The following is a 27,499-nucleotide window of genomic DNA, read 5'->3' as shown; positions in this document are numbered from 1 at the left end:
AAAACATATCAAAATTAAACCAACTTGCACTACATAATCACATAAAAATTGGATCATATCGCAGCCACACTTGTCTCAACCTAGCCTAAGAATTTTTAATACTTGCCTGTCCACTTTACACACAGTGTGGCCCATGGGGAGTAACACTGCAGCTGGTGCTGCAAAACCTAGACATTGGGTTGGAGATTTCTTCCCTCCTAAAAAAAATCTCCAAACCCTGGAACCCAATCCGGGAATACCAAAATCTACTCACAATTTTTTCAGCAGCCCCACACTCTATATATGTGCAAACCCTGTGTCCTTTCCACATCCATTTTCACAGTGGCAGGGCCTTACACTGTCACATGGTGTATGTATACAGTAAATACATATACAGTATATACCAGTGATGGTGAACCTTGGTGCCCCAGATGTTTTGGAACTACATTTCCCATGATGCTCATGCACTCTGCAATGTAGTTGAGCATCATGGGAAATGTAGTTCCAAAACATCTGTGGTGCCAAGGTTCGCCTTCACTGGTATATACTGTACATGTGAGTGGCAACTCAAAAATTCAAGAGCACTGCAGCATGATTGCCACGCTGCATTAGGTTGACTTCACTATCTGGCTAAACAGGTATATATAGGAATTTATAGTGAAACCAAACAAAATCTGTAGGAGCAGATGCACTTATAATTAAAGTCTGCAGCAATTATATGTAAAATTATGCACTTTACAGATGAGCTCAGCCAGCCACAAATATACACATATGATCATGGTGATTCTTTCATTTATCCAGTTGGATCCAGTTTTTATACAGAATTATCTACTATGCTTATTTAAAAAAAAATGTTTTCATCCTTGCAAAACCAACAGCTAAACCACTATGCGCACAAAAGATTCATGAAAGAGGAGTTACTGAAATTCTTTTCAAGCACATAATTATGTATCAAGGGCAGGCATTAAATTAAGCTATAAATTAGAGGTGCTGTGTGGCTTCATGATGTCACCATTGCACCAAATGCTACAGTACATGAGTACTTTAGCAGACAGCTACAGAGTACAGTACTATGAAAATGTAACAATGTAGTTTATAATGTATATACTTGTATTAAGCATGCCTTGAATGGAATATCTTTATAATGATAATAAAATGATTATTATAGTTATCATGACAGGTACTTGCTAGGATAGGTAGTATTTTTCCTGATAGGTTACAAAGTGAATTTTACTAGGTATTCATATTTAAATGAATCTATCTTTTAATTAACTACAGCAAGGTATAATTATATACTGAAGTATCAAAAACGTGTGAACATTGAGTAATTAATACACTATATAATTACAGTATTACAGATTAACCTATAGGAATTATTTTTTAACAGACACATGCTAATTTATTGTTTGAAGACATTATTCTCAAGGTCACAAAAACATCTGTGAAGTTTGGAAAATTGAACTGTCATTCAGGCTTTTTTTTAGTTTTTCCATTTTAGTTTGAATGTATGCAAACTCCCTTAGTATCACACTTTAACAATACATGTAATCCATCTTAATGCTTTTACATGCCTTCTTCTACAGACACGGAGCGCCTTTACACAGTGGTATTTCAAGAAATCTGTGACCGATTTGGAAAAAAATACACATGGGACGTAAAATCCTTAGTCATGGGGGAAAAGGCATTGCCTGCAGCTCAAATTATCCGTGATGTTCTCGACCTTCCTATTACTGCTGAAGAATTACTGAATGAAAGTCGAATTAAGCAGGAAAAGCTTTTTCCAACTGCTTCCTTAATGCCAGGTATAGTGACAATTTTATTGTGAGGTTATTAAGCCCTGTGAAATGACATGATGTGCATAATTTTGAAGGAAAGAGAGAGGTGTCTCTTCCATTGTGAAACAAACAAAGATAAAATTCCCAGTTCAATTTGCCAACCAGTCTGCTGGTTAGACAGGCCAATTTGGTTGGTAAGCAGACTGGTTGGCAAATTGAACTGGGAATTTTATCTTTGTTTGTTTCATGTGCATTGCCCTTCCATGTGTTCTTTGCTATTAAGGCCAGTTATAGGTGGGGGCAGAGGCCATTTTCTTTGTTGTATATGTGTACTGGTGAGTGGACATACTGGGTGCCTTTGCTGTAATACTATCAGCTGGGCTTCCATTATGCCCCCAATTACCTTTCAGGAGGGATGGGCCACCTCCAGGCTCACCTGCCCCCTATCTATCCATTAGCTTGCATGTGCTCCCGCTGTGGAGACTCTTTAAAATTCATTAGAGTTAGGACTGCAGGTAACAGGGAGCCTTGACGTGGCCCTGCAGCTTTCACATGCGTTTGCAAATGTGTGCTAACTAAACCCCTGTATTGACCCAAACTGTTAGACAGGCCAATTTGGTTGGTAAGCAGACTGGTTGGCAAATTGAACTGGGAATTTTATCTTTGTTTGTTTCATGTGCGTTGCCCTTCCATGTGTTCTTTGCTATTAAGGCCAGTTATAGGTGGGGGCATAGGCCATTTTCTTTGTCTCTTCCATTGTACCTGGCTAGGCCACACAACTTACAGATGCTGTACTGTTTTACCATTTATCATTTTGCCAATAGTGTCTAATAAATACATGTCACAGACTTTTTTTTTACCTGTTATCAGGGTTTGAATGATGGGTAGTCCCAAAAGCTGTCAGACTTGGGGTATCAATACATTTCTGTTAAAAGGATAATTATCTCTAAAAGTAATAACTGAGCTAACATTAGCAAGCTATTAACCACTTTACCACTAGAGCATTTTGCTGTCTTACGTCTGGGCCACTTTTTGCGATTCGGCGCTGTGCGACTTTAACTGACAATTGCGCGGTCGTGCGACGCCATACCCAAACGAAATTTACGTCCTTTTTTTCCCACAAACAGAGCTTTCTTTTGGTGGTATTTGATCACCTGTGCGATTTTTACTTTTTGCGCTATAAACAAAAAAAGCGTAAATTTTGAAAAAACAACAATATTTTTCACATTTTTTTATATGAAATTCCCCCCAAAAAAATGTAAAAATCAATTTTTTTTTTAATTTTTGGCCAATTTGTTTTCTGCTACCTATGTTTGGTAAAAAAACTCACAATAAGCGTATTTTGATTGGTTTGCGCAAAAGTTATTGCGTTTACTAACAAAGGGAAAGATTTCTGTCATTTTTGGTGGTTTTTTTTTTAACGCGTAATGGCGGCGATCTGCGATTTTTTTTTGCGGGACTGCGACATTGCGGCGGATAGATTGGACCCTTGACTGACATTTTTGACACTTTTGGGGGTACCAGTGACATTACTGCAGTAATCAGTGCTATATATATGCACTGTTACTGTAAAAATGACACTGGCAGGGAAGGGGTTAATTTTATTGGAGAGGGAGGGGTTAATGTATACCTGGTGCTTACTGACGTGTGTGGGGGGAGGTGACTGAGTGACATAAGGACAGATCCAGGGTTCAGCTAAGCTGAACCCTGCAATCTGACCCTGCCTGTCACTTGGGAGATCCGCCCGCTTGTGTTTACACAAGCAGGCGGATCTCCACACTAGATCCCCGACGATCAGGGAAGAGCGGCGGCGATCGCCGCTGCTCCTCCCCTGGCCCGACTCCCGCTGTGACTGAATACAGCGGGAGCGAGCCTCCGGCGGCTCGCGCGCCGCCGAGAAAGGGGAGTGTCTGACGACGTAGTACTACGTCGTCAGACGATAACGAGCCACTTTGCCGCAGTAGAACTACGGTACTCAGACGGCAAGTGGTTAAGTAAATGTGGGTATCTTGACAATCAATTATCACTTTTGCTTTATGGAAAGACGTTCCATCATGCTGGAAAAGGCATTGTTCGTCACCAAACTGTTCTTGGATGGTTGGGAAAAGTTGCTCTTGGAGGATGTTTTTGTACCATGGAGGTGTTCTTAGGCAAAATTGTAAGTGAGCCGTCTCCCTTCGCTGAGAAGCAACCCCATACATGAATGGTCTCAGGATGCTTTACTGTTGGGACGACACAGAACTGGTGGTAGCACTCACCTTTTCTTCTCTGGACAAGGTTTTTTTCCGGATGCCCAAACAATCGGAAAGGGGATTCATCAGAGAAAATTACTTTATCCCATTCCTCAGCAATCCAATCCCTGTACATTTGCAGAATATCAGTCTATCCCTGATGTTTTTCCTGGAGAAAAGTGGCTTCCTTACTGCCCTTCTTGACACCAGGCCATCCTCCAAAAGTCTTTGCCTCACTGTGCATGCAGATGTACTCACACCTGCCTGCTGCCACCTAAGAAAGCTCTGCACTGGTGGTGCCCCGATCCCACAGCTGAATCAACTAACTGTTGGAGATGGTCCTGGCGCTTGCTAGACTTTCTTGGGTGCCCTGAAGCTTTCTTTACAAATGCAGTGGAATTTTTTTTTATGTGATTAAGTTCATTTTCATGGCAAAGAGGGACTCTGCAATTAATTGCAATTCATCTGATCACTCTTCATAACATTCTGGAGTATATGTAAATAGCCCATCATTAAAACTGAGACCGCAGACTTTGTGAAAATTAATATTTGTGTCCTTCTCAAAACTTTTGGCCATGGCTGTATTTCATAATATAGACCTGCTCTACACTTCATTAAAAATAAATGAAAAAAAAAAATTAAAATTGTAATTGAAATTTGCATATATTACTATACCAGACATTTTACTTGAAAAGAAACTTTGAAACTTTTATTAGTTTGTAATTAATACTTACTGCACTGCCATCTTGGCAAATATATGTACCTGAAGCTGTGTAAGAACATCTTTTTCTTCAGGATTTCTAAAATTTCTTGTATTGGTACAATTCTATAGCTCTGAAGAATATCTTTCACTGACCCTTACAGGGTAGTCAGAACACTATTAATTTACTGTATGCCACAGATAACAAGTAAAGTATGCAAAACAAGCATTTCAGTCTGTACTAACACAAGTTAAAATGTCCCCTTCCATGACCGTAAGATAATAGTGCCTAGACAGGGGCTTTGGATTTTTTTAGCACAGTTCTGTACACTGTATGTTATTGCACTTGAGGTATTGAAAAAAGGTTATTTTTTTTTCTTTTTGTCTCTGCAGGGTAAATTAAAAGGATTACTTAGTGCAGTGTTTTTCAACCTTTTTTCAGTCAAGTCACCCTTTAAAATTATGAACAATCTCAAGGCACCCAATTCTAAAATGTAAAAAAACAATTCTAATAGTTTTACATAAGACATTACCATCCACACACGTAGGACACCCAACATTACAGGTGATTTATTCTTCCAAATCCAATACGCTTTTGCACACTGCTAGTGACTAGTATTCCAATGTTTCTCTTCTCCCTCACTTTTTTTCCATCATTCAGCTAATGTGACCCCAGCACTGACAGAGAGGGGCAGGGGAGGGTCATTTGTTGTTAGGACACCAGCGGCTAGAAGGTCATAACGGTCAAAAACGAAACCCTTATGCTTTGGGTAACTGAAAGGCAATTTTGGGGAAATTTTTAGGCATTTTGCCAAGGCACCCCTGAAGAGACGGCAAGGCACCCAAGGGTAATACACATTGGCATAAGGCACCCAAGGGTGCCTGGGCACCCTGGTTGAAAAAGGCTGACTTAGTGTAAAACTTAGTCTAAAATGAAACCCAAAAACAAAACTTGTCCAGCTTAGGTGGGCTACTGTGGAAAAGTGAGTTACTTGCAGAATTAACTGGTAAAAATAACAGAAAAACTGAAAAAGAATGCAGCAACCTAATTTAGGGATACCTTAAGATACTATAGAAAGTTTTTGTACAATATCTAGATAACTGACACCTTTCTATACAGTAGATAATCATTTTTCATGTAGTGTGGATCCACTGCATACTGCTTGTTGTATTATTTCTGTATAAAGATATGTATGCACAATTAAGTAATTAGCACAGCATATGAGGACATTGCTTAAATGTTTTACTACCTGGTGGATCAATGTTCCATTGCTAGCCTGTTGTGATTTTTTTTGTGGTCATACAAGGATGTATTTTCATATGACTTTTTTGTTTTGAATAAGGTGTGCTTGTTTGAGGATTACAGTTATTCCAACTTTAAAAAGATTAACAAATTGAATTTTTTTTATCTTCTGTATAATGCAGTTTTGGTGCCAGTACAAACGCACATTGGTATTAGCAATATGTATTTGGCATGTGTTTTACTGTATGCGCTATTCCAGAACACCAGTGTTACAACCAATTTAGTTATGTCCCCTAAATTCTTGGCAAACAGTTAAGTACAGAGTTGAAAGGCATATATGATTTTTTTCTTCAATGTAGTGTGTAATCTTGGCACCAACCCAAACATCATAGTCAGGTTTTAGAATTGTACTGCAGTTACAGAACAGCAACAGATCCAGGATAAGGTACAATAGAAGCAACACTTGAGTTCAATCCTTAGCTTTGCACTTGTTGGGGTTCCAAGGTGCTGACATTCAAAATGATCTGCCACTTGCATAAACCCTTAAAGGGTATTTGCAGCCAAATTAGGATAATACCTACTGTATAGTATATACTTGTTATGTGTTCCCATAGTTCCCATTTGCATAGCATTTAAAAATTGTAGATTGCCTTTTTACATGCTTTTTTGGGAACTATCAGCACGGAAAAATTCTACCTTATCTTTGTTATGAGTTGGGCATGAAAGCTGTGTTTACCATAGTAAACCTGCCTGAAGACAGATATACTGTATCAATAATTGTACAGGTGGTCCCCGGGTTAAAACATCTGACTTACAAAGGACTCCTACTTACAAACGGAGGAAGGGAACAGGAAGTGAGAGGAAATCTACCCCTAGGAAGGGAAATTCACTCCTGTAAGAGTTCTCATGGGAAAAAGGTGTCTCCACTGAAGCTTTATCACCATTCCTTGTTTCCACAAAAACACAAAAATTTTCAAAATCTAATTGTCACAGGGACAGAAAGTGAGGTGACATCTTCTGAACGGGGTAGAGACAGAAAAACAAACCTTACAGAGGTATTAACCCTTCACTATTCTATCCAAAAAAAAACTATTGTTTTGGCTGGAGCTACACTTAAAAAATTTACCCGTTCCAACTTACAAGCAAATTCAACTTCAGAACAAACCTACAGACCCCCATCTTGTTTGTAACCTGGGGACTGCCTGTACAAGATTTGAACACTCTGTCTTAACAAAAGGTTAAAGGTTTAGGAACTTCTTCATTGTAAGCTAATGAGAACTGAACTCAACCAGTTCCTAGGTTAGCTATTGGGGACAGATCACTGTGAACTTGATGAGAAATGCTTACAGTCAGCCATGACACATTCTCCACAGAAACGTCTAAAAGATCAGAAATATATATATATATATATATATATATATATATTTTTTAGGTATGCTGTGTGAATAGGAACGCATAACAAACATATAGTGTGGTTTTCTTAAATTTGACTACAAAAGTGGAAATACACTTTAATATGGGGACGCACTAGCAAGGAGATGACCATAATCTTTCTGATCCTGCTTATTCACTCTATGGAGTTGTGCTTCTTCCATCTTTCCTACTGCTTCCTGATCATTACTCCACCAGTCATCAGATCAGCAGTCATGAGGAGGCAGCTCTCACATGAGGAAGCAAATTCCTGCCTCTACCAAGATGGCCACCTCCATTCAGAGGCACAATCTAAGACAAGGCATGACAAATCTGTAATGGGGAAATAATCAGCTGTAGGAAGACCACAGGCAACAGTGATTACTATTTTTTAATAACTGCAGCATTTTAAATGAGTTTTTTTGCATGTTTTAGAAATCAATTTATTTTATAGAAATACACTTTAAACCAACTTACAGACGTTTTTTTTTTTTTTTATTTTTTTATTAAAAGTAGAGAACAAAGTTTTACTTTTATTTCTTCATATATGTAGGGTAATTGATTTTTGTTTCTGGTTGCTTGTGCTTTGAACAGTAGCAGATATAACCAGTCTAAATCTGACACATAGGTTAATGAAAACCTTCCTTATTTCCTTCTTTAACATTCCTCACAGAAGGAGGCCACTGAGATGTACTGACATGTTACGGAAAACAAAAGAAGGCTATGTTGTGTTCGGATATAATTTATTAATTTGAAAAAGCATTTCTGATATGGCAAAACCATGTCAAATGCTCTTTGTAGATGTTTTCAGTAATCCTTGAGTACATTTTGCCTTAAGCATTTACATATGGCAGATTTGAAATTCCATATTGTTAAACTTTTTATCAGTTTCATAGTGCTTTCTGCATATTGCTGAGGTGCTGTTGTAAGTTAATTTGTGTATTTATTATGTTTTTAAGTGATAATACGAATTGTAAGACCAATAAAGGTTTTACTTGGTTACAAATTTTAAAAGTAGATTGAGACTAAATACATTTCTACATGTTGATAATAGTAAGTTCTAGTTGCTCAGTAGTGAAGGGGAAATGTGCTTTGGTTTGATCCACAGGCTGCTCAGCAAACTCAATGTAAAATCAAAAATTGCCAACATTAAAGTGGTTAGAAAGGCAGGAGATTTTTTTTACCTTAAAACAGTCTCTGTATTAAGGTAACAAACCCTTCTGTGTTCTACTCACCTTCAGCCCCCCTAATTACTTACTTGAGACCGATCTGGATACAGCACTGTGCACGAGAGTAGTGGCTCTCTCCACTTCTCTTTCCTCACTGGCCATGGAGCCAGTAGCGGGAGCAATTGGCTCCTGCTGTCAATTACAACCTGTAGGGGAGAGAACAAAGGGTGGAGCCAAGCCGCACTGTGTTTGTCAATGAACACACACAGCATGGCTGGGGATTGAGCCTGCACGAGTGCCCTCATAGCAAGATGCTTTGCTATGGGGGCACTCAGAAGGGGGGAGGAGCCAAGAGCACTGGCAGGGGACCCGAGAAGATGAGGATTGGGGATGCTCTGTACAAAACCATTGCACTGAGCAGGTAAGTATGACATGTTTGTTATTTAAAAAAGTACCTTTGAAATCACTTTAATATGAATGTTGATGCCTTTATAGACAAACCTTAGGCTTCCTCAATGATAGGTTTCCATAGACTCCCACATTTTACATACTATCCAAGACTCATAAAAAAAGTAGACATCAACCAGGCAGGCCCATTATATCAGGCAGAGGATTTCTGACTGAGAATGTGAGCTGCTATGCGGATTCATTTCTGAAGCTGCGTGTCTTGAGGCTTTCTTCCTATGTTGGAGATACATTGGATTTGTCAAAGCCTATTGAGGGGTTCAAGCTCCCTCCAGGCACCCTGCTTGTGGCTATTGACATCAAGGTTCTTTACTTGATAATCCCCCGTGAGTAGAGTGTCAGGATGGCCAGATCCTTGTTTCTGGAACAGAATAAATTTACCTGACCCTTGAGTGAGTTTGTTATGAAACTATTCCTTATTCTCACCAGGAACTATTTTGTATTTATGGACTCCCACTATCTCCAGGTACAGGGCATGGCCATGTGCACATATTGTGCACCATTCTACACAAACCTGTACCTGGGGGGTGGGGAGTGGAAGGTATTTAATGATGAAAAGGTGGTGCTTTTTTTAGCCCATGCCCTGTGTTGGTACAGATACATTAGGGATCTGTTTAGAATTAGGAGCAGTACAGTGACAGAACTGAAAACCTTCATGGAGGCCTTAGAGAGAAACTCATATAATCTAAAGTACACTATGAGCTTTAATTAGGCTAACATACCATTTCTTGATGTTGAAAGTTTTTGCTCAGGAAGATGGATGCCTAGCTACTAACCTCTACCACAAACTCACAGCAGGTAATTACCCTACTGCATGACAGCAGCGCACATCCAGCGCCACTATTATTTAATTTGCTCAATGCATACATTTACACAGAATTTGCACTAAACATGAGGACCTTGTAGCTGACAGCCTTACTTTGGTAATGCTAATTAACACGTGGGTATAGCAAAACCAACCTGAAAAAGGCCTATCAGAAAGCGCTCAAATATTCTTCGACATCATTACTATATGAGTAAAGTTTATTACCAGGTTTTCTGCACAATATTCTACTTTATGTGAGATTCTGCCCTGGCGTTTATTGGTCGATGACTATACAGTATATATAGACTATCAAGACTATAAAGAAAAACCACAACAGTTTTTTTTTTTGGGATACATCTATAAGAGACAGAATTATTTCTAGTCACTTTGTGCTGGGGTGTTGTGGCTCCCATGTACCCAGAGGCACCTCTCAGTCTTTGTCCGCAGTGCCCCTGGGTCCTCTAGAGCAGTGGTCCTCAACTCTGGTCCTCAGGGCCCACTAACAGGCCAGAGTTTAGGTATTACCTTGGGGAGATGCAGACTAGAATACTGCAATCACTGAGCAGCAAATTGTATCACCTGGGATGCATTTCAGTTATCTTGCAAACCTGGCCTGTTAGTGGGCCCTGAGGACCAGGGTTGAGGACCAGGGCTCTAGAGTTCCCAGCGATTGTTGCCCAATGATGACAGGATCATTTATTTGATGGATTGCACGTTTATGTTGGGAAAACAATTCCACAGTTGCACCAGTGGATTATTGATCACATCTACTACATGGGAAAATGCTAACCCCAATTAGCTATTATATCAACCTGCGTCATTAATTTGATAACTATCCTAAATCCATTGTAGTCCTTGAGGCTATAAACAATGGCAAGAAAAAGTATGTGAACCCCTTGGAATTGACTGCTTTTCTGCAGTAATTTGACTGTGATCGGATCCTCATCTAAGCCACAACAATAGACAAACAGAATGTACTTAAAGTTGATAACACACAAACAATTCTAATTTCTTCTGTCTTTATTGAACACACCCATTAAACATTTACAGTGATGGAGTTAAAAGTAAGTGAAAATGAGGACCCAAGAGAAAGTAATTGAGACAAAAGGATCCTCCAGCATGAAACAATGTGGATCAAAAGGCTCAGTGCTACTGTCCCATGTGGACTAAACAAAATGGTCACGTATAAATCTTTTCTGTAAAGACCACTATATTTGGAGGTGACCATTTCACTGGTTGGTAGATATTCATGGGCTTTGATCCTGGAGGCAGAGTATGGGTCCCATGCCATTTTCTGTACACTGTGGAAATAGTTCTTCATAATTTACAGTGTGGCTAGTCTGGCTGTCAGCCCTATATGTGATACTTAGTAAGGCTGAAAATATTTAATTATTTCTAGCTATGTTTTTTTCAGCCCTTTATTATGTGTTTGTTCTATATATAAGTTTTAAGTCTTTTTTTTAATATGTATTGTATAGGACCGACTGATGGAGGTGAGATGGATGAGGTGAGGTTGGTGGTCATTGCCCTGTCACTTGCCTGTCTCTTGCGCATGTGGCCCTCTGACAGATGGCAGGTTGGGGAAGTTGTTTACGAGGTGGCTGTCCCCTTGCTTACTCCATTACCACCTTTGCTGCCAGAGTTGAGCAACTTTGCCTGTCCTTATCACTGCTTTTCTGGTGGTACTGCAGCTCAGGTGGCTAGGCTGGGTGTCAATACCTGCCAGCTGGGTTTACCAACGTGGGTGCTCCCTGCAGGGGTGCTATTTATTGGATGTGAGCCGACCCAGGAAATCTGTTGAGTGGCGTCCCCTGGGAATATCCCTGTGGAGTACTCCCTTTACTCTTCTCTTTCCTTTTGTGCTGCTCTGGGTCAACTTATTGTTAAGTGTCGGTTTCCCTATGTGTATACTCTGGTCCTCTCTTTTTTGCTCTCAGCTCAAAGGTTCAGCCTTACAAGTGCTCCATCGTTTTAAAGCAGCGTCCCTTATTTTTGTTTGATTCAGCAGTTTGTCAGCAATTGGCTACTCTGAAGCTTTTGATTCATTTTAAGGCAACACCCAGCTGGATTTAGTATTTTTTGGTGTTCATCTCTTTAACAGCAGGATTTTCCAACAGGCTCTACAAATCAATCTCAGTGTGTATTTATTTACTTTTTTGTAGTTAAGCGGTGTTTTTTTTTTTTTTTTTTTTTTGATACTCTGTTTATAATGGTGCAGTCTTTAACCTTTTTCCTTTAGTTGGATTGGCTAGGATATTGACATAGATCTTCCACAATGGTACACTTCCTTTTTTTATTTGTTTTACTTAATGTGTAGATGTACAAGAGCTGAGCAGGTTGGTTCCCATGCATAATGCATATTTTAGATCATGTTTGCTTTCCTTCCTCCTGCTGGTCTCCTTTCTTACCTTTTGTCCTGAGTATAGTGACATCTGTTTTTGGAATTACGCTTCTTTCCGGTAGACATACAGCATGCTCCAATGATTTGCCAGAGGGTGGAGTTGTGACTTGGATGTGCATTTGCCTCTGCTAGTAACCAATGACCCTCTGAGGCCACTTGTGCCTTAGAAATCAATAATACTTGCAGCCTGCACAGCAGGAAGTTGTATATTAGTGATCATAGTAATTATGACACTAAACTAAATAATTCCTGCTGCAGGAGCAGCAAGAGTTTTGGGTGGGAAAACATGGCCACATCTAGCAATTTAGGTTGCTCAGTCTGCAAATTGCAAATAGCAAGAATTTGGTGTAAACATTGTCCCAAGTCTAAATCTCATCCTTAGCTCTGGGGTGTGTGAAACAAGATTTCAAGGCAGTTATTAGACATAGGTGAAGACAACAGGTGGAGGCTACACAGGGGAGGATCTGTAGGCTAATATTTGCTTGATTTGATGACGCTTGACTGGTTTGGCCATATTCAGCCAGGTTATGCAATATTGCGTCTTTTTGATTTTGCATATTGCTCTTTTGAAGTAAGATTGAGGGGGGTCAGATTATGGCTGTCGGGAATACCACCCAACGTCTATTGGAATCTTTAAATTCTAACTTAGAAGGCACCCCATAGAAATGTATAGAGATCAGCTGTGCAAGCAACAAGTGACAATAATGATTTTGACTTTAGGATGTGAAAATTGTGAAAGTCTGTGAAATTCAGGTAAGTATTTACCTGGGGCAGAGGAGGGTTGGTGCTTTTGATTATGGGACTGAGATTGCTGGATGAATGTTCATAATTTGAATGTACAGTTATACTTTGAAGAAACAATAAAATTCATATTAGATACTGGGCAATACAAGTCAGTTTCCATATGACTGAGTTCTGATACACTGCCCATGGTCCATTTGGTTTTGGTGCTAGTCTTGCTGACTAGGAAGCTGCCAAGGGATGTCTGTCTGATTGACAAAATAAGAAAAGTAAAAAAAAAAAAAATCACTTACAATAACCATATAATACCATAACTAAAACTTCTCATAATTTTGCACACTGGGATGGATAATATTGTCTTGTTATTTAGTTGTGTAAATTGTAATTGACCATTTGACCTAAATTATCTCTTTCTCTAATTTTTCCACTTAAAGCGGAGTTTCACCCAAAAGTGGACGTTCAGCTCCTCACCCCCTTCTGTGCCACATTTGACATGTCATTTTTTTTTGTGTGTGGGGGGGGGGGGCAGGTACCTGCTCACACTTCCGCTCAGGCTGCCTAGACAGCTCGAGTGGATGTTCTCCTCTCCCCTCCCTCCCTGCTATATTCTGGGCCATGTCACAGGTCCCAGAAGATTGCCCCGCCATTGAGGAGGCGCAGTGCCACTCAGCATGTGCAGTGCAGACCCAGCTCTGAAGCCCCAAGCTGTGATGCCGGGGAGAACTAAGGGAGAGAACCGAGGGTTCAGGGAGCTGAATTGCTGGATCCTGGGACAGGTGAGTGTGTGTTTATTAAAAGTCAGCATCTACACTTTTTGTAGCTGCTGACTTTTAATAAACACAAAATGACTGGAACTCCGCTTTAACTATAGACCAGTACATCTGGGACCACAAAAAGCACTAGAATACACTACATACAGGTGCACCTCATAAAATTATAATATAATCAAAAAGTTAGTTTATTTCAGTAATTCAATTCATAAAGTGAAACGTGTATATTTTATATAGATGCGTTACACACAGAGTGATATATTTCAAGCATTGCTTTCTTTTAATTTTGATGATTATGGCTTACAGTTAGTGAAACCCCAAAATTCAGTATCTCAGAAAATTAGAATAAAGCCCTCATTTAGCCCATGTGGGGCTTAAAAAAACACCTATCAAAATCACTGTTTCAGTTGTTCAGTGACCCAGAATTCTAGATTTTGTGATTTGCCTCCATGCATCTGCCACATGTGTCTTGCAAGGGGTCTTTCCTTTTTCAGCATGATGTCACTAAGGTGTTCTAAGGCACGTCGTCTGAACTGACCCATGGTCTACCCCACATAAAAACGTGGGAATGGACATTCTGCAGCATAGATGACCTCTTCCAAACTACAGCTAAAAAAAATACTTAGTTGAATTATATTGCCATTTTTGGTGTTTCTGAATTCTTTAGTTGTGGGAATGTAAACATAAGTGAGGCAAATGAAGGAATCTTCAACGTTAGACATTGTATTCTGACAGTGTGACTCTCTGCTGTCAGAATACACTGATCAGGGGTTGTAGCCAATCCACAAAACGTTTCCAATATTTCTGTTCCACAGAAGTTGATCTAACGTTCAACGTTTGTCAAGCAGGGATGCTCACGCATGGATTAAAATTCATCTGGTCTCTGTTGAACTCGCCTAATTTTGCCCATCCATAGCTAGCTTTTATTCATGTCTTAGGGAGATACCCCACAATCAAGGATTTTGTACAAGATTGTACATTGTTTTTCCAAATTCTTTAAATACTGCTTACATTTTTTTTTTATCAGCTGCTACATAGACTTGGAAGTTTGTAGAAATAGCAAACATTCTTATAATAGAAGATCCAAAAACGAACCAATATTCAGCGCAGATATAACTAACAATGCATATTAGTTGCCAGCTTAACATTTCAAGATCAATACCATAAACTCTCAATAGATATAGAACACAAATAAGTGCACCAAAAAAATGCTCAATAGGGTTTAGGTCTGGAGGCATGCTTGGCCAGTCCACCCCCTTTACCCTCAGCTTCTTTAGCAAGGCAATGGTCATCTTGGAGGTGTGTTTGGGGTCCTTATCATGTTGGAACACTGCCCTCCGGCTCAGGGAGGGGATCGTGCTCTGCTTCAGTATGTCACAGTACATGTTGGCATTCATGGTTCATTTGAAAGGAGAAAAGAGAGGGGTGAGAGAATCCCACAGAGTAATGGGGTCTCTCAGCCTCTCAAAAGGATGTGGGACTTTAAAGGCAACTAGTGGGTGTTGATCCTGATGAAAATAAATACAACAATATTTTTAAAAAAGTATATAATTTATTTTGCAAAAACATACACAAAATATGTATCAATGAACATGTGTTCAATAGGCATATAATACATGTGCAAATGACAGTACAGGTTAGCCACTAGAACCCCAAAAGCCTCTCAAGTCAAAGGCAATACATATAAAACTACCAGATCATGATATATTCATGATATTAATTAGTACAAACATGGGGTATACTAATGGAAAATGTGGAATCGTGACGCGTTTCGCTCAAGTCGCTTCCTAAGACGATTCCTGTAACCTTGTCTATCAAGCAGGCATGCTTAGTGTGCTCCATCTCTATGTCAGAGTGATATATCCAATTCATATAAGGACATGCCACATATAGCTCCAAGCAGTTTGACCCTTGTTGGCCGCCAAGCACAGATTGGTATACCAATAACCATCTAATGCAATAAGGGGTAAACCAGTGCGTCTCCCGCTTTACAACATGTACTATCAGGGATCAAAGTTTAAGTTGCCAGAGAAGGAGCCCGGTCACAGCTGATAACACCAACAGCCTCTCCACGTGGTAACCATGCCGTATCTAGACTAGATACGGCGTGGTTACCACGTGGTTACCACATGGAGAGGCTGTTGTAACCATGGCAGCACTCATGCAGCCCCAGACCATGACACCCCCACCACCATGCTTGACTGTATGCAAGACACACTTGTCTTTGTACCACACACACTTGACACCATCTGAACTAAATAAGTTTATCTTGGTCTCATCAGACCACAGGACATTGTTCCAGTAATCCAGGTTCTTAGTCTGCTTGTCTTCAACAAACTGTTTGCGGGCTTTCTTGTGCATCATCTTTAGAAGAGGCTTTCTTCTGGGATGACAGTCATGCAGACCAATTTGATGCAGTGCGCAGCGTATGGTCTGGGCACTGACAGGCTGACTCTCCACCCCTTCAACCTCTGCAGCAATGCTGGCAGCACTCATACGTCTATTTCCCAAAGGCAACCTCTGGATATGACGCTGAGCATGTGCACTCAACTTCTTTGGTGGACCATGACGAGGCCTGTTCTGAGTGGAACCTGTCCTGTTAAACTGCTGTATGGTCTTGGCCACTGTGCTGCAGCTCAGTTTCAGGGTCTTAGTAATCTTCTTATAGCCTAGGCCATCTTTATGTGAAGCAACAATTCTTTTTTTTAGATCCTCAGAGAGTTTTTTGCCATTAGATGCCATGTTGAACTTCCAGTGACAGGTATGACAGAGTGAGAGCTATAACACCAAATGTAACACACCTGCTCCCCATTCACACCCAAGACCTAATGAGTCACATGACAACGGGGGGAGAAAATGGCTAGTTGGGCCCAATTTTGACATTTTCACTTGGGAGTGTACTCACTTTTTTTGCCAGTGGTTTAGTCATTAACTGCTTTCCGACCAGCCGCCGCAGATGTACTGCAGCAGGCTGGCTCCTACAGGCAAATTGCTGTACATGTACAGCACTCGCTCTGGGGAGTCTAGGGGGCGGCGCGCTCCCGCCCCCGCTCATCAGCCGAGAAGCCAGTGCGTATGTCAGGTGACTCCGATTGCCGCCTGACACTCGCGATCTCTCCCCGCTGAGAGAAAAGGACGGTTGGCTATTGTAAACACAGCCTTCCATCCTTCTCCCTGGGATGATCACAGAGACCATGTGATCCTGCTATTTAGGATTGCATGTCTCTGTGATCATTTCACAAGCCCAACCCCCCACAGTTAGAATCACTCCCCTAGGCTACATTTAACCCCTTGATCACCAACAGTATTAACCCCTTCCCTGCCAATGGCATTATTACAGTAACGTGCATATTTTTGCACTGATTACTGTAGTAATGTCACTGGTTCCCCCAAAAGTGTCAAAAATGTCAGTTAGGGGTCCGATCTGTCCCACAAAAAATCAAAGATCGCCGCCATTACTAGTAAAAAAAAAAAAAAAAAAAAAAACAATAAAAATTACATAAGTCTTTCCCGTAGTTAGAAGACGCAATAACTTTTGCGCAAACCAATCAAAACACGCTTATTGCAATTTTTTTTTTCTTACTAAAATTATGTAGCAGAAAGCAAATTGCCCTAAAATGTTAAACAATGTTGATTTTAAATTTTTCTTTTTTGAGAATGTCATATAAAAGAATGTGAAAAATATTGTTTTTTTTCTTTTCAAAATTGTCGCTATTTTTTTGCTTATAGCGCAAAAAATAAAAATCGCACAGGTGATCAAATACCACCAAAATAAATCTCTATTTGTGGGAAAAAAGGACGTACATTTTGTTTGGGTACCACATCGCACAACTACGCATTTGTCCGTTAAAGTAATGCAGTGCTGAATCGGATAATAAGGCCTGGTCAAGAAGGGGGTAAAATCTTCCGGGGCTGAAGGGGTTAATGGCTGCATGTTAAGTTATTTTGAGGGGATATCAAATTTACACTGTTATACCAGCTGTACACTCACTACTTTACATTGTAGCAAAAAGTAATTTCTTCAGTGTTGTCACATGAAAAGATATAATAAAGTATTTACAAAAATGTGAGGGGGTGTACTCACTTTTGTGAGATACTGTATTTGTGTTATAATAGTAGATGGCAGAGTTAATTACGTTAGTCGATGGAAATTGAGTTTTGAAATTAGGGGAGCACTTGAATATGCTTGCATGTTTCTTTTATTACCTCAATTTGTTACCTCTTTTGGACTTAATCTGTATACCTCTTTCCTTACAAACTATCGTCTGTGCTCTGGCCATTGGAGTTTTCTCCTTTTCTTTCCTACCTCCTTTTCTTTTCTTCTAATTTTTACTCCTATCCCTTATCTAATTTTTCTCTCCTATTTACACAGTTTTCTCGTGTTCTCTTATTATCCATAAAATGCTGTACAACTAGAAGCAATCTGAAAACATTTTCTTTTTTTTCCCCTTCAATTATTTTGTATTTATTTGAACCTATGACTTTAGTTGGACAGTTGGAGACCTCTGTAGCTTATTTTCTAAAATATGCCTATTTACATGTATGTACTAACAGATGTACCATGCCTATAGTTGTCAACAGAATAAACTTTGACTTTTGTGCATTTGTCTACACTTTTTGTATGCTGTTTAGACTTTAGCAACATTTTAAATGATAAAGGATGAGTTCTAAGTGACATTACATTAAAACTACTATATTTGTGGTTTGCAGAGATCATTGTTTCATATGACAGCAAAATGTTAGACTATAATTATCTGAAGATCAATTAATCCTTATTACATTATGTAAATTAATCCATGGTACATCAAAACAATGTGTTTTTTATTAGAGAATGACCAAACTAACAGTCAACACATTCACTTTTTACATTAGTGGTGTGATTTAGTCATCCTTACATAGTTGCACAGCTAGGTTGAAAAAAGACACAAGTCCATCTAGTTCAACTAATAGAAACAAAAAAATAGAAAACCTCCACATATACAGTCCTATACCCTCAATTTATCCTTTATACCAAAAAGAGATATATATATATATATATATATATATATATATATACAGTCAGGTCCATAAATATTGGGACATCGACACAATTCTAATCTTTTTGGCTCTATACACCACCACAATGGATTTGAAATGAAACAAACAAGATCTGCTTTAACTGCAGACTTTCAGCTTTAATTTGAGGGTATTTACATCCAAATTAGGTGAACGGCATAGGAATTACAACAGTCTGTATATGTGCCTCCCACTTTTTAAGGGACCAAAAGTAATGGGACAGATTAACAATCATAAATCAAACTTTCACTTTTTAATACTTGGTTGCAAATCCTTTGCAGTCAATTACAGCCTGAAGTCTGGAATGCATAGACATCACCAAATGCTGGGTTTCATCCCTGGTGATGCTCTGCCAGGCCTCTACTGCAACTATCCTCAGTTCCTGCTTGTTCTCGGGCATTTTCCCTTCAGTTTTGTCTGCAGCAAGTGAAATGCATGCTCAATCAGATTCAGGTCAGGTGATTGACTTGGCCATAGCATAACATTCAACTTCTTTCCCTTAAAAAACTCTTTGGTTGCTTTTGCGCAGTATGCTTGGGGTCATTGTCCATCTGCACTGTGAAGCGCCGTCCAATGAGTTCTGAAGCATTTGGCTGAATATGAGCAGATAATATTGCCCGAAACACTTCAGAATTCATCCTGCTGCTTTTGTCAGCAGTCACATCATCAATAAATACAAGAGAACCAGTTCCATTGGCAGCCATACATGCCCACGCCATGACACTACCACCACCATGCTTCACTAATGAGGTGGTATGCTTTGGATCATGAGCAGTTCCTTTCCTTCTCCAAAAAGATTAGAATTATGTTGATGTCCCAATATTTATGGACCTGACTGTATATATATATATATATATATATATATATATATACAGTATATATATATATATATATATATATATAGGCACTTCAGTTTATATCAGTTTATGTCGGTATTGCTGAAAAAAACGGCGACAAAATTTTAAAAAAAAATGGCGTGGGGTTCCCCCTAAAATCCATACCAAACCCTTATCTGAGCACACAGCCTGGCTGGCCAGGATGGGGGTGGGGGCGAGCGAGCGCCCCCCCCCCTTCCTGAACCATACCAGGCCACATGCCCTCAACATGGGGGGTGGGTACTTTGGGACAGGGGTCTCTTCCCGACAACCCTGGGCTGTGGTTGTGGGGGTCTGCGGGGGGAGGGTTATCAGAATCTGGAAGCCCCCTTTGACAAGGGGTCCCCCAGTTCCCGGCCCCCTCCCTATGTGAATGGATATCGGGTACATCGTACCCCTACCCATTCACCAAAAAAGTGACAAAAGCCAGTTTTGGACAAGTTCTTTATTAAAAAATAAAAACATAGTGTCCCCCAATGATCAGTTGCCCGCCCACCCGCCTGAAAAATAGGAAAAAAAAAACTCCTTCCACGCTATGAGCTGTTTTAAGTTTTTATTTTACAGGGATCCAACGTCACAAGCTGCCCCACAATGCATTGCTCAAGTGCCGTGAATAAATTACATGACGTCAGTCCTGTAATCCTGCCCCCAGCCAGCCAGGGAACCCCACACTGTTTTTTTTTTTTAATTTTGACATGGGGTTCCCCTTAAAATCCATACCAGACCGAGGGGCCTGGTATGGACTGGGGGGGGGGACCCCACGCCATTATGTTTCCATTTTTTTTGTCTGTATTGCCAGGAGCCGACAATACATTACAACAGCGAGCAAGTTTAAATGACATTTTTTCCTTTAGAGATGCCAGTATTGCTGCAGCAGGCTACATACATCGTACATATGCGCTACTTTACAGGCACATTAAGGGGGCCCCCCAGGCACGATATTTAAAGGAATTTTTCATTTTTATTGTTTCACTTTAAGCATCATTAAAATCACTGCTCCTGTAAAAATTATAGTTTTAAAACATTTTTTTCCTGCACAAATGTCTATGGAAATCGCCTGTGAAATCTGACTAATGTCAACGTGGGCTTAAAGTGCGACAGCGCTGAAAGCTGAAAATGGGCCTTGGCAGGAAGGGGCCAAAAGTGCCCGATATTGAAGTGGATGTACATAGTGATCATATTCCTTGAGGCTAGCGTCCCCTAAAGTCATGCTGTTGCACGAAATGTGTAGGTGCAGATCTTAGCATATGTCTCGATGTTTGTTATTTTCTTGCATCTGAATTCTTTTTACTCATTGTGTATGAAGACTAAGGTATTTTAAAAAATATACTACACTATATACTATTCCCTGGTGTGGCTCTATGTGGATAGCACCTTCTCCCATGCTGCATTAAATAGGCAGGTTGACTATTTCAAATGGTGAGAGGCAGTACTACCAGGCAAATTCAGTGCATTAATGGAGCTGGATGACCATGCATGAGGGTCTGGAATCTTTTTGATACAAATGTGCTGCTTGCTATCCACCTTTGGAGTCAGGAAATGCAGAAGCAGTGGTGTCACAAGTTGTGTTGTGGATCCTTTTAAAGGGTGGAAGTTTTTAACACAAGTGAACACTATTGTTGCTATTGGACTTTATTCACGCACTGCCTGTCAGTTCTGTTCGATATTACTAACTGTACTTTTGGTTCTTTGTGATATAATATTTTTACTGGAGGGTATTGTTCACATCTCAGGCGCTGCATTTTTATTTAGTGTTGCACTTTTGTTTTTTTTAAACTGACCTACTGCAAGCTGCCCTAAATACTTTAGCGCTGACCTTCCATCACATTTGGGGCTATGTCAGTACTGTCCACATTATAAACTTTAGCTCCCCCATTTTCCCTTTGTATACACAGAGCTTAAGAAGGTATTTAATAAACGGGCCTTCTCTTTGTCCCTAGTCACCAACTCCTAATTATCTTGTAAAGGGCCTACATGCTCAGACCTGACCTTTTTACTGTTAGTATATTTAATACTAAAAAGTATTATTTTTTTTAGGGGTAGAGGGGTGGTCCTACTCTCTTTTGCAACCTGTCAGTCATTTTGAATTTTTGCAGCCTTGATTTCCTTTTTACATATATTCTTTGTAAATTTAAAATAATGATAGTGCTACTTAATTTTTTAATGATCTTATTAATTAAAATGTGATATATTATTTATCTCTAAATGCATTATACTTAAATTATCGGGCTTTTGACAACAGATAATCACATTGGAATTCATGTCTGTCGGCTAAATACAGGAAAATTATTTTATAGGTATGTGAAAGGTTAAGTGGACAGTCATATCTAAAGACCTGTGCATATGCTTAATACAGCTTGTGGCCCTCTACATAGGGTTTCGGCTGTGCACACATCTATGTGTATTCATGTGTAATGCTCATGTGCGTTAGCTTAAATGTGCATATCTAGCACAAGCTTTGCTGTCCAGAGCCCTATTTAACCACTTGCCAACTGCCCCAATCAGATTAACTGCGGCAGGGCTTCTCAGCTGCACATATTTACGTAGACCTACACGGTCTGTGATTAGACATAGTGGGAGCAAGACCATGGGAGGAGCGGCTCAATCGCTGTCGGCCTCCCGCAATCTTTAGGAAAACTGACAGGAGAGCCACCTGCCTTTGTAAACAAAGCAGGCAGTTCTCCTGTCAGACAGACACAGTGAGATTGTGTGTCTCAGCTAAGCTGAAACACCAATCCCTGTGTGCCTTTCATAGAGCCCCCCCACAATTAGTAAGCACTATTAGGCTCACACTTAACCCCTTGATCACCCCCAATATTAACCCCTTCCCTGCCAGTGTCATTTATACAGTAACAGTGCATATTATTTAGCACTGTTTACTGTATTGGTATCACTGGTCCCCAAAAAGTGTCACTTAGTGTTAGATTTGTCCGCCGAAATGTTGCAGACCAGCTAAAAATCGCTGATCGCCGCCATTACTAATATAAACCAGAAAAAAAGAAAGTCCAAAAATCTATATGATAGTATGTAAATGCTATACCTTTTGCACAAACCAATTAATATACGCTTTTTGGGATTTTTTTAACCAAAAATATGTAGCAGAACACAAATTGTCCTAAATTGATAAAAAAAAATTTGATTTTTTTAAAATTTATTTATTGGGAATGTTTTACAGCAGAAAGTAAAAAATATTGTTTTTTTTTTTTTTTTTTTTTTTTTTTCAAATTTGGCGCTCTTTTTTGTTTATAGCGCAAAATCTAAAAACCGCAGAGGTGATCAAATACCACCAAAAGAAAACTCTATTTGTAGGAAAAAAGGACATCAATTGTATTTGGTTACAGCGTGGCACAACCACGCAATTGTTAAAGTAACGCAGTGCCGAATCGCAAAAAATGGCCTGGTCATTAAGGGGGTGAAACCTTCTGGAGCAGAAGTGGTTAAAGCACAGCACAACTGAGGAGAGCTGCTCAGTGGTTGTCAGGTCCTGCAATCTGTGACCTTAATGCTTTCTGTTATCGAACATTTTGAACAAATCGCCTCTTGACTATGCTGTATCTAAATCTTCTGTTGCTAAACTTGGCTCACATCCTGACTACACCTTCTACCTGCTGTCTTGGCACCACCTCTGCCTATCTGTTATTGAGCTTGGCCTGGACTTTGACCTTGCTCCTGCCTTTGACTTTGTACCTCTGCTTTCTGGCAGTTGCTGACTTGTACTGACTTGGGCTCTATTTTCACCTGCAATTTCCTGTTCGTGATCCCAGAACATCTTATCCTCTGCTATATCTGGAATCATTTCATGCACCTGTGCTATGCCTCATCCTGCTACACCCTGTTTCCAGCTCTAACGGAAACTTGGCAGGTGTCATGGAAAGCACTTTTATCAAATTGGCTTCTCTCAGGTATGTGACAATTGAATGCACAGGTTCATCAAAACTGTGGAACTAAAGATGGTAAAAACACTTCCTGGTAAAACTCAACCTTATTTCTGCTGAACATAGTAGAGCTGGAATTTGGTGAACACAACATGAAATCTTGGATTTATCCTGTCTACTGTTTATGATTAAGACCTGTGAGGGTGTAATGTTTTGGGGATGTTTTTATTTTCTTTCTCTTTGATTGAGGTACATTGAATTGAAAAACATATGGGTTATACTGTCACCTACAGGTGGGTTGAGATGGTCCTGGAGGAGTCTGGACCCAGGGAACGGACGTCGGTCTGGCGTTGTGATGTTAAGGTGCTCCAGGACCCAACTGCTGGCAAGGCAATCCGAGAGCAACTTTCTGAATATTTCAGCCTTAATGCCCCCTCCGTTTCGGACCCTTGGGTGCTCTGGGGAGCGCACAAGGCGGTCATTCGCGGAGTGTGCATTCAACAGACTGCTAGAATACGCAGGGCCTACAGTCGCAAACTCACGGCTCTCTTGACCGAGATACGCGATCTTGAGACTATACACAAATCTTCTCCCACACAAGCCCTAGCTTCGCGGCTTTCCCGAGCGAGGGACTCTCTGAAGTCCCACCTTATGGAACTTTCATTGGGCTCTCTTTTGGCCTCAGAACAGCTATTCGATGTATGGCGCTGCCAACATGGTTCAGAAAGAGACTATTTGTTTTATTCCTCAAGACACAAATCGTACTCACGTATTGATATGTTCTGGGCTGACCTCCCTTTACTGGGCAAAGTCTCCTCCTCGGCCATCAGAAACATCACGTGGTCCGACGACGCGGCTGTTGAGATGGTCCTGGAGGAGTCTGGACCCAGGGAACGGACGTCGGTCTGGCGTTGTGATGTTAAGGTGCTCCAGGACCCAACTGCTGGCAAGGCAATCCGAGAGCAACTTTCTGAATATTTCAGCCTTAATGCCCCCTCCGTGTCGGACCCTTGGGTGCTCTGGGGAGCGCACAAGGCGGTCATTTGCGGAGTGTGCATTCAACAGACTGCTAGAAAACGCAGGGCCTACAGTCGCAAACTCACGGCTCTCTTGACCGAGATACGCGATCTTGAGACTATACACAAATCTTCTCCCACACAAGCCCTAGCTTTGCGGCTTTCCCGAGCGAGGGACTCTCTGAAGTCCCACCTTATGGAACGATACGACCGCCATCTGAGGGTGCTTAAGCTCAAATATTATGTGCACGCGAATAGGGCGGGTAAGTTTCTGGCAGCAAGGATTAAGCAACGCAGAGTGTCCACGCGGATCTCCCATCTTTCCCAACGCTCCACTGGTTCCAGACTGACCCATCCCCGGGATATCGCGAATGAATTTGCGGATTTCTACGGGTCCCTTTACGACCTGGCCCGAGACCCTAGCACTACCCAACCGACTACAGCTCTCATTCACCAGTTCTTAGACAAACTGCACTTGCCCTCCCTGACTGACGATCAGCTTCAATCCCTATCATCCCCATTTACTCTGACTGAAGTTTCTAAGGCCATTAGACTGCTCCCCACTGGGAAATCACCGGGTCCAGACGGTCTATGTAATGAATATTACAAGATTCATGGTGACACCCTGGGTCCCCAACTGGTTGAGGTATTCAATCGAGCCGCCCACAAAGCTGAATTCCCAAGCGAGATGTTGAGCGCCTACATCACCACTATCCCCAAATCCGGCAAGGATGCTAGTCTCCCGCTAACTACCGACCCATTTTCCTATTGAACAGCGACCTCAAGATCTATGCCAAAATCTTGGCGTCCAGACTTCAGCCTTTCCTCCCTCTGCTTGTTAGGAATGACCAGATGGGTTTTATGCCGGGCAGGCAAACGTCTGATGCTACCCGGCGGATCATAAATCTAGTCCACCTGGTGGAGGTGTCTAAAACGCCTTCTCTGCTCCTCACTCTGGACGCAGAGAAGGCGTTTGATAGGGTGAATTGGTTATTCATGCGACTAACGCTGGAAAAATTTGGCTTCTCGGGAGGCATACTCTCTGCGATTCTTGCCCTTTACTCATGTCCCTCAGCTCAGGTCCTCACTGCTGGTACAACCTCGAATCCGTTTAAAATCACTAATGGCACCCGCCAGGGGTGTCCCCTTTCACCTACTATCTTCAACTTGATGATCGAACCCCTGGCGGAGGCCATTAGATCGGACAATGACGTGATGAGATTCCGGGTGGGTTCCGTGTCCCATACGGTTAACCTGTTCGCCGTCGACGTCGTGATCGTCCTCACCAATCCATATCAGTCCCTCCCGGCCGTCCATAGAATTCTTTCTGAATTCAGCTTGATTTCCTACCATAAGGTGAACACATCCAAGTCCTTAGTATTGAACATGGGAATTAGTAAACGGGACGCTGACCGTCTTCAGAGAGACTACCCTTACCCCTGGACCGAGGTCTCCATCCCTTACTTAGGAGTACATATAACTCCCACCACCAAACGCCTCCTCCCTGTTAATGTAGACGCCTTATTGAGGAAAACATCTAAAGAAATGGTAGCTATGTCCAAAGCAGAACTCTCCTGGGGTGGCCGGGTGGCCGGATGGCCGCCTACAAAATGTCGATACTGTCTCAAATCTTTTACCTCTTTAGAGCGCTCCCTCTCACCTTTCCCAAAAAAGAGCTGGATGCTCTTTCTAGGAACATGCGTGATTTTATATGGGGTGGTGCGAGAGCCCGGGTGGCTACCTCCACCTTGTCCTTCCCAAGTGCTAAACTACCTGACTTAGCCCTGTATCTATGGTCCACTAGATTGGTTCAGATCCAAACCTGGTTCTCTACCTCCCACACCCTTCCTTGGGTCCAACTCGAACGTCACCTCACCTCCACTAGAGATCTCCGCCTGTTTCTCCTCGGTGACTTATGGATCCCCTGGTCATTAGCTCGGCTGCCACCCACGACTCAGTCTTCACTTCTGGCGTGGCGCAGGCTGGCTCTCGCCGGTGGGAGACAGGCGGATGGACACTCCCAAAACTCCTTGTCGCTCCCTGTTTCCATCCTGGCTGCCCACCTTCCTTCCCTGCAGTTGACCCAACTAACTAAACTGGGACTGACTTCACTCTCACACTTCTATGTCCACGGTGCACTACGCTCTCCGGCCTCCTTGGTGCGGGAGTATAGTGTCCCTCCTGCACTGACCTTCACGATCCACCGCATACACAGCTTCCTAGTTAAGCACCCTCCGACGACGGCTCATGTTCCCGTAAAACCCTGGGCGTACTACCATGCAGACCCACGCCCGACCAAAGGTATCTCCCTTTTCTACGACAACCTTCTCCAACTTGCCGATAACCCTAAATCCATGCCAATGCTTAGGTGGGAGAAAGATTTAGCGCACACTTTTACCACGACCCAATGGTCCAGAGCTTTGTTGTCCACCTATCGATACTCACATTGTACATCCCACTGGGAACTCAAGCTTAAAATCACGAATCGGTGGTACTATACACCCTTTCAGCTCTCAAAGCTGTTCCCCTCCACCCTAGCCCACTGTTGGCGTGAGTGCAGAGGAACAGGCACATTGGTACATATTCTCTGGGAGTGTCCTTCACTCACGAGTTATTGGAAAAAAAAATTCTGTTGTATAGCAGATTGCACGGGAATTCTTAGCCCTCCAAGAAAAGAGCTGGCGCTGTTGAATCTGGGCATCGACGACTACCCAGTGCTATTTCGACAGATGGTTGTACATATCCTATTAGCGGCAAGAACACTCATCCTACGTAGGTGGAAATCACTGGAGATTCCAGGTTTCTCTGAAGTGGTCTCGTTAGTGAACGATAATTATTGCTTGGAAAAAGCCCTAGCAACCAACGACATCTCACTGCACAAGTTCGCCGAATCCTGGCGTTATTGGAAGTACCACCAACAGTGACCTCGATGCTTGGCGGCGTGGTGGGGTTCAGCCTCTTCCCTGGCAAGTATGTTCCCACTGGGATT

At 41.4% G+C, this 27,499-nt stretch overlaps 1 protein-coding gene across 1 annotated transcript in view; it reads left to right on the top strand.

Annotated features, from left to right (window-relative positions):
* PUDP (pseudouridine 5'-phosphatase) overlaps positions 1–27,499 on the top strand; it is a 495,084-nt gene that overhangs the window by 213,233 nt on the left and 254,352 nt on the right. Inside the window, exon 2 of the mRNA XM_082245618.1 lies at positions 1,563–1,781. Coding sequence (XP_082101744.1) covers positions 1,563–1,781 — 219 coding nt within the window. The remainder of the gene's footprint in view (positions 1–1,562; positions 1,782–27,499) is intronic.

This window comes from Pelophylax lessonae, assembly GCF_965119305.1.
Source record: "Pelophylax lessonae genome assembly, chromosome: 2".
In the NCBI taxonomy this organism is placed as follows: domain Eukaryota; kingdom Metazoa; phylum Chordata; class Amphibia; order Anura; family Ranidae; genus Pelophylax; species Pelophylax lessonae.
This window is presented reverse-complemented; position numbering and strand designations above follow the sequence as displayed.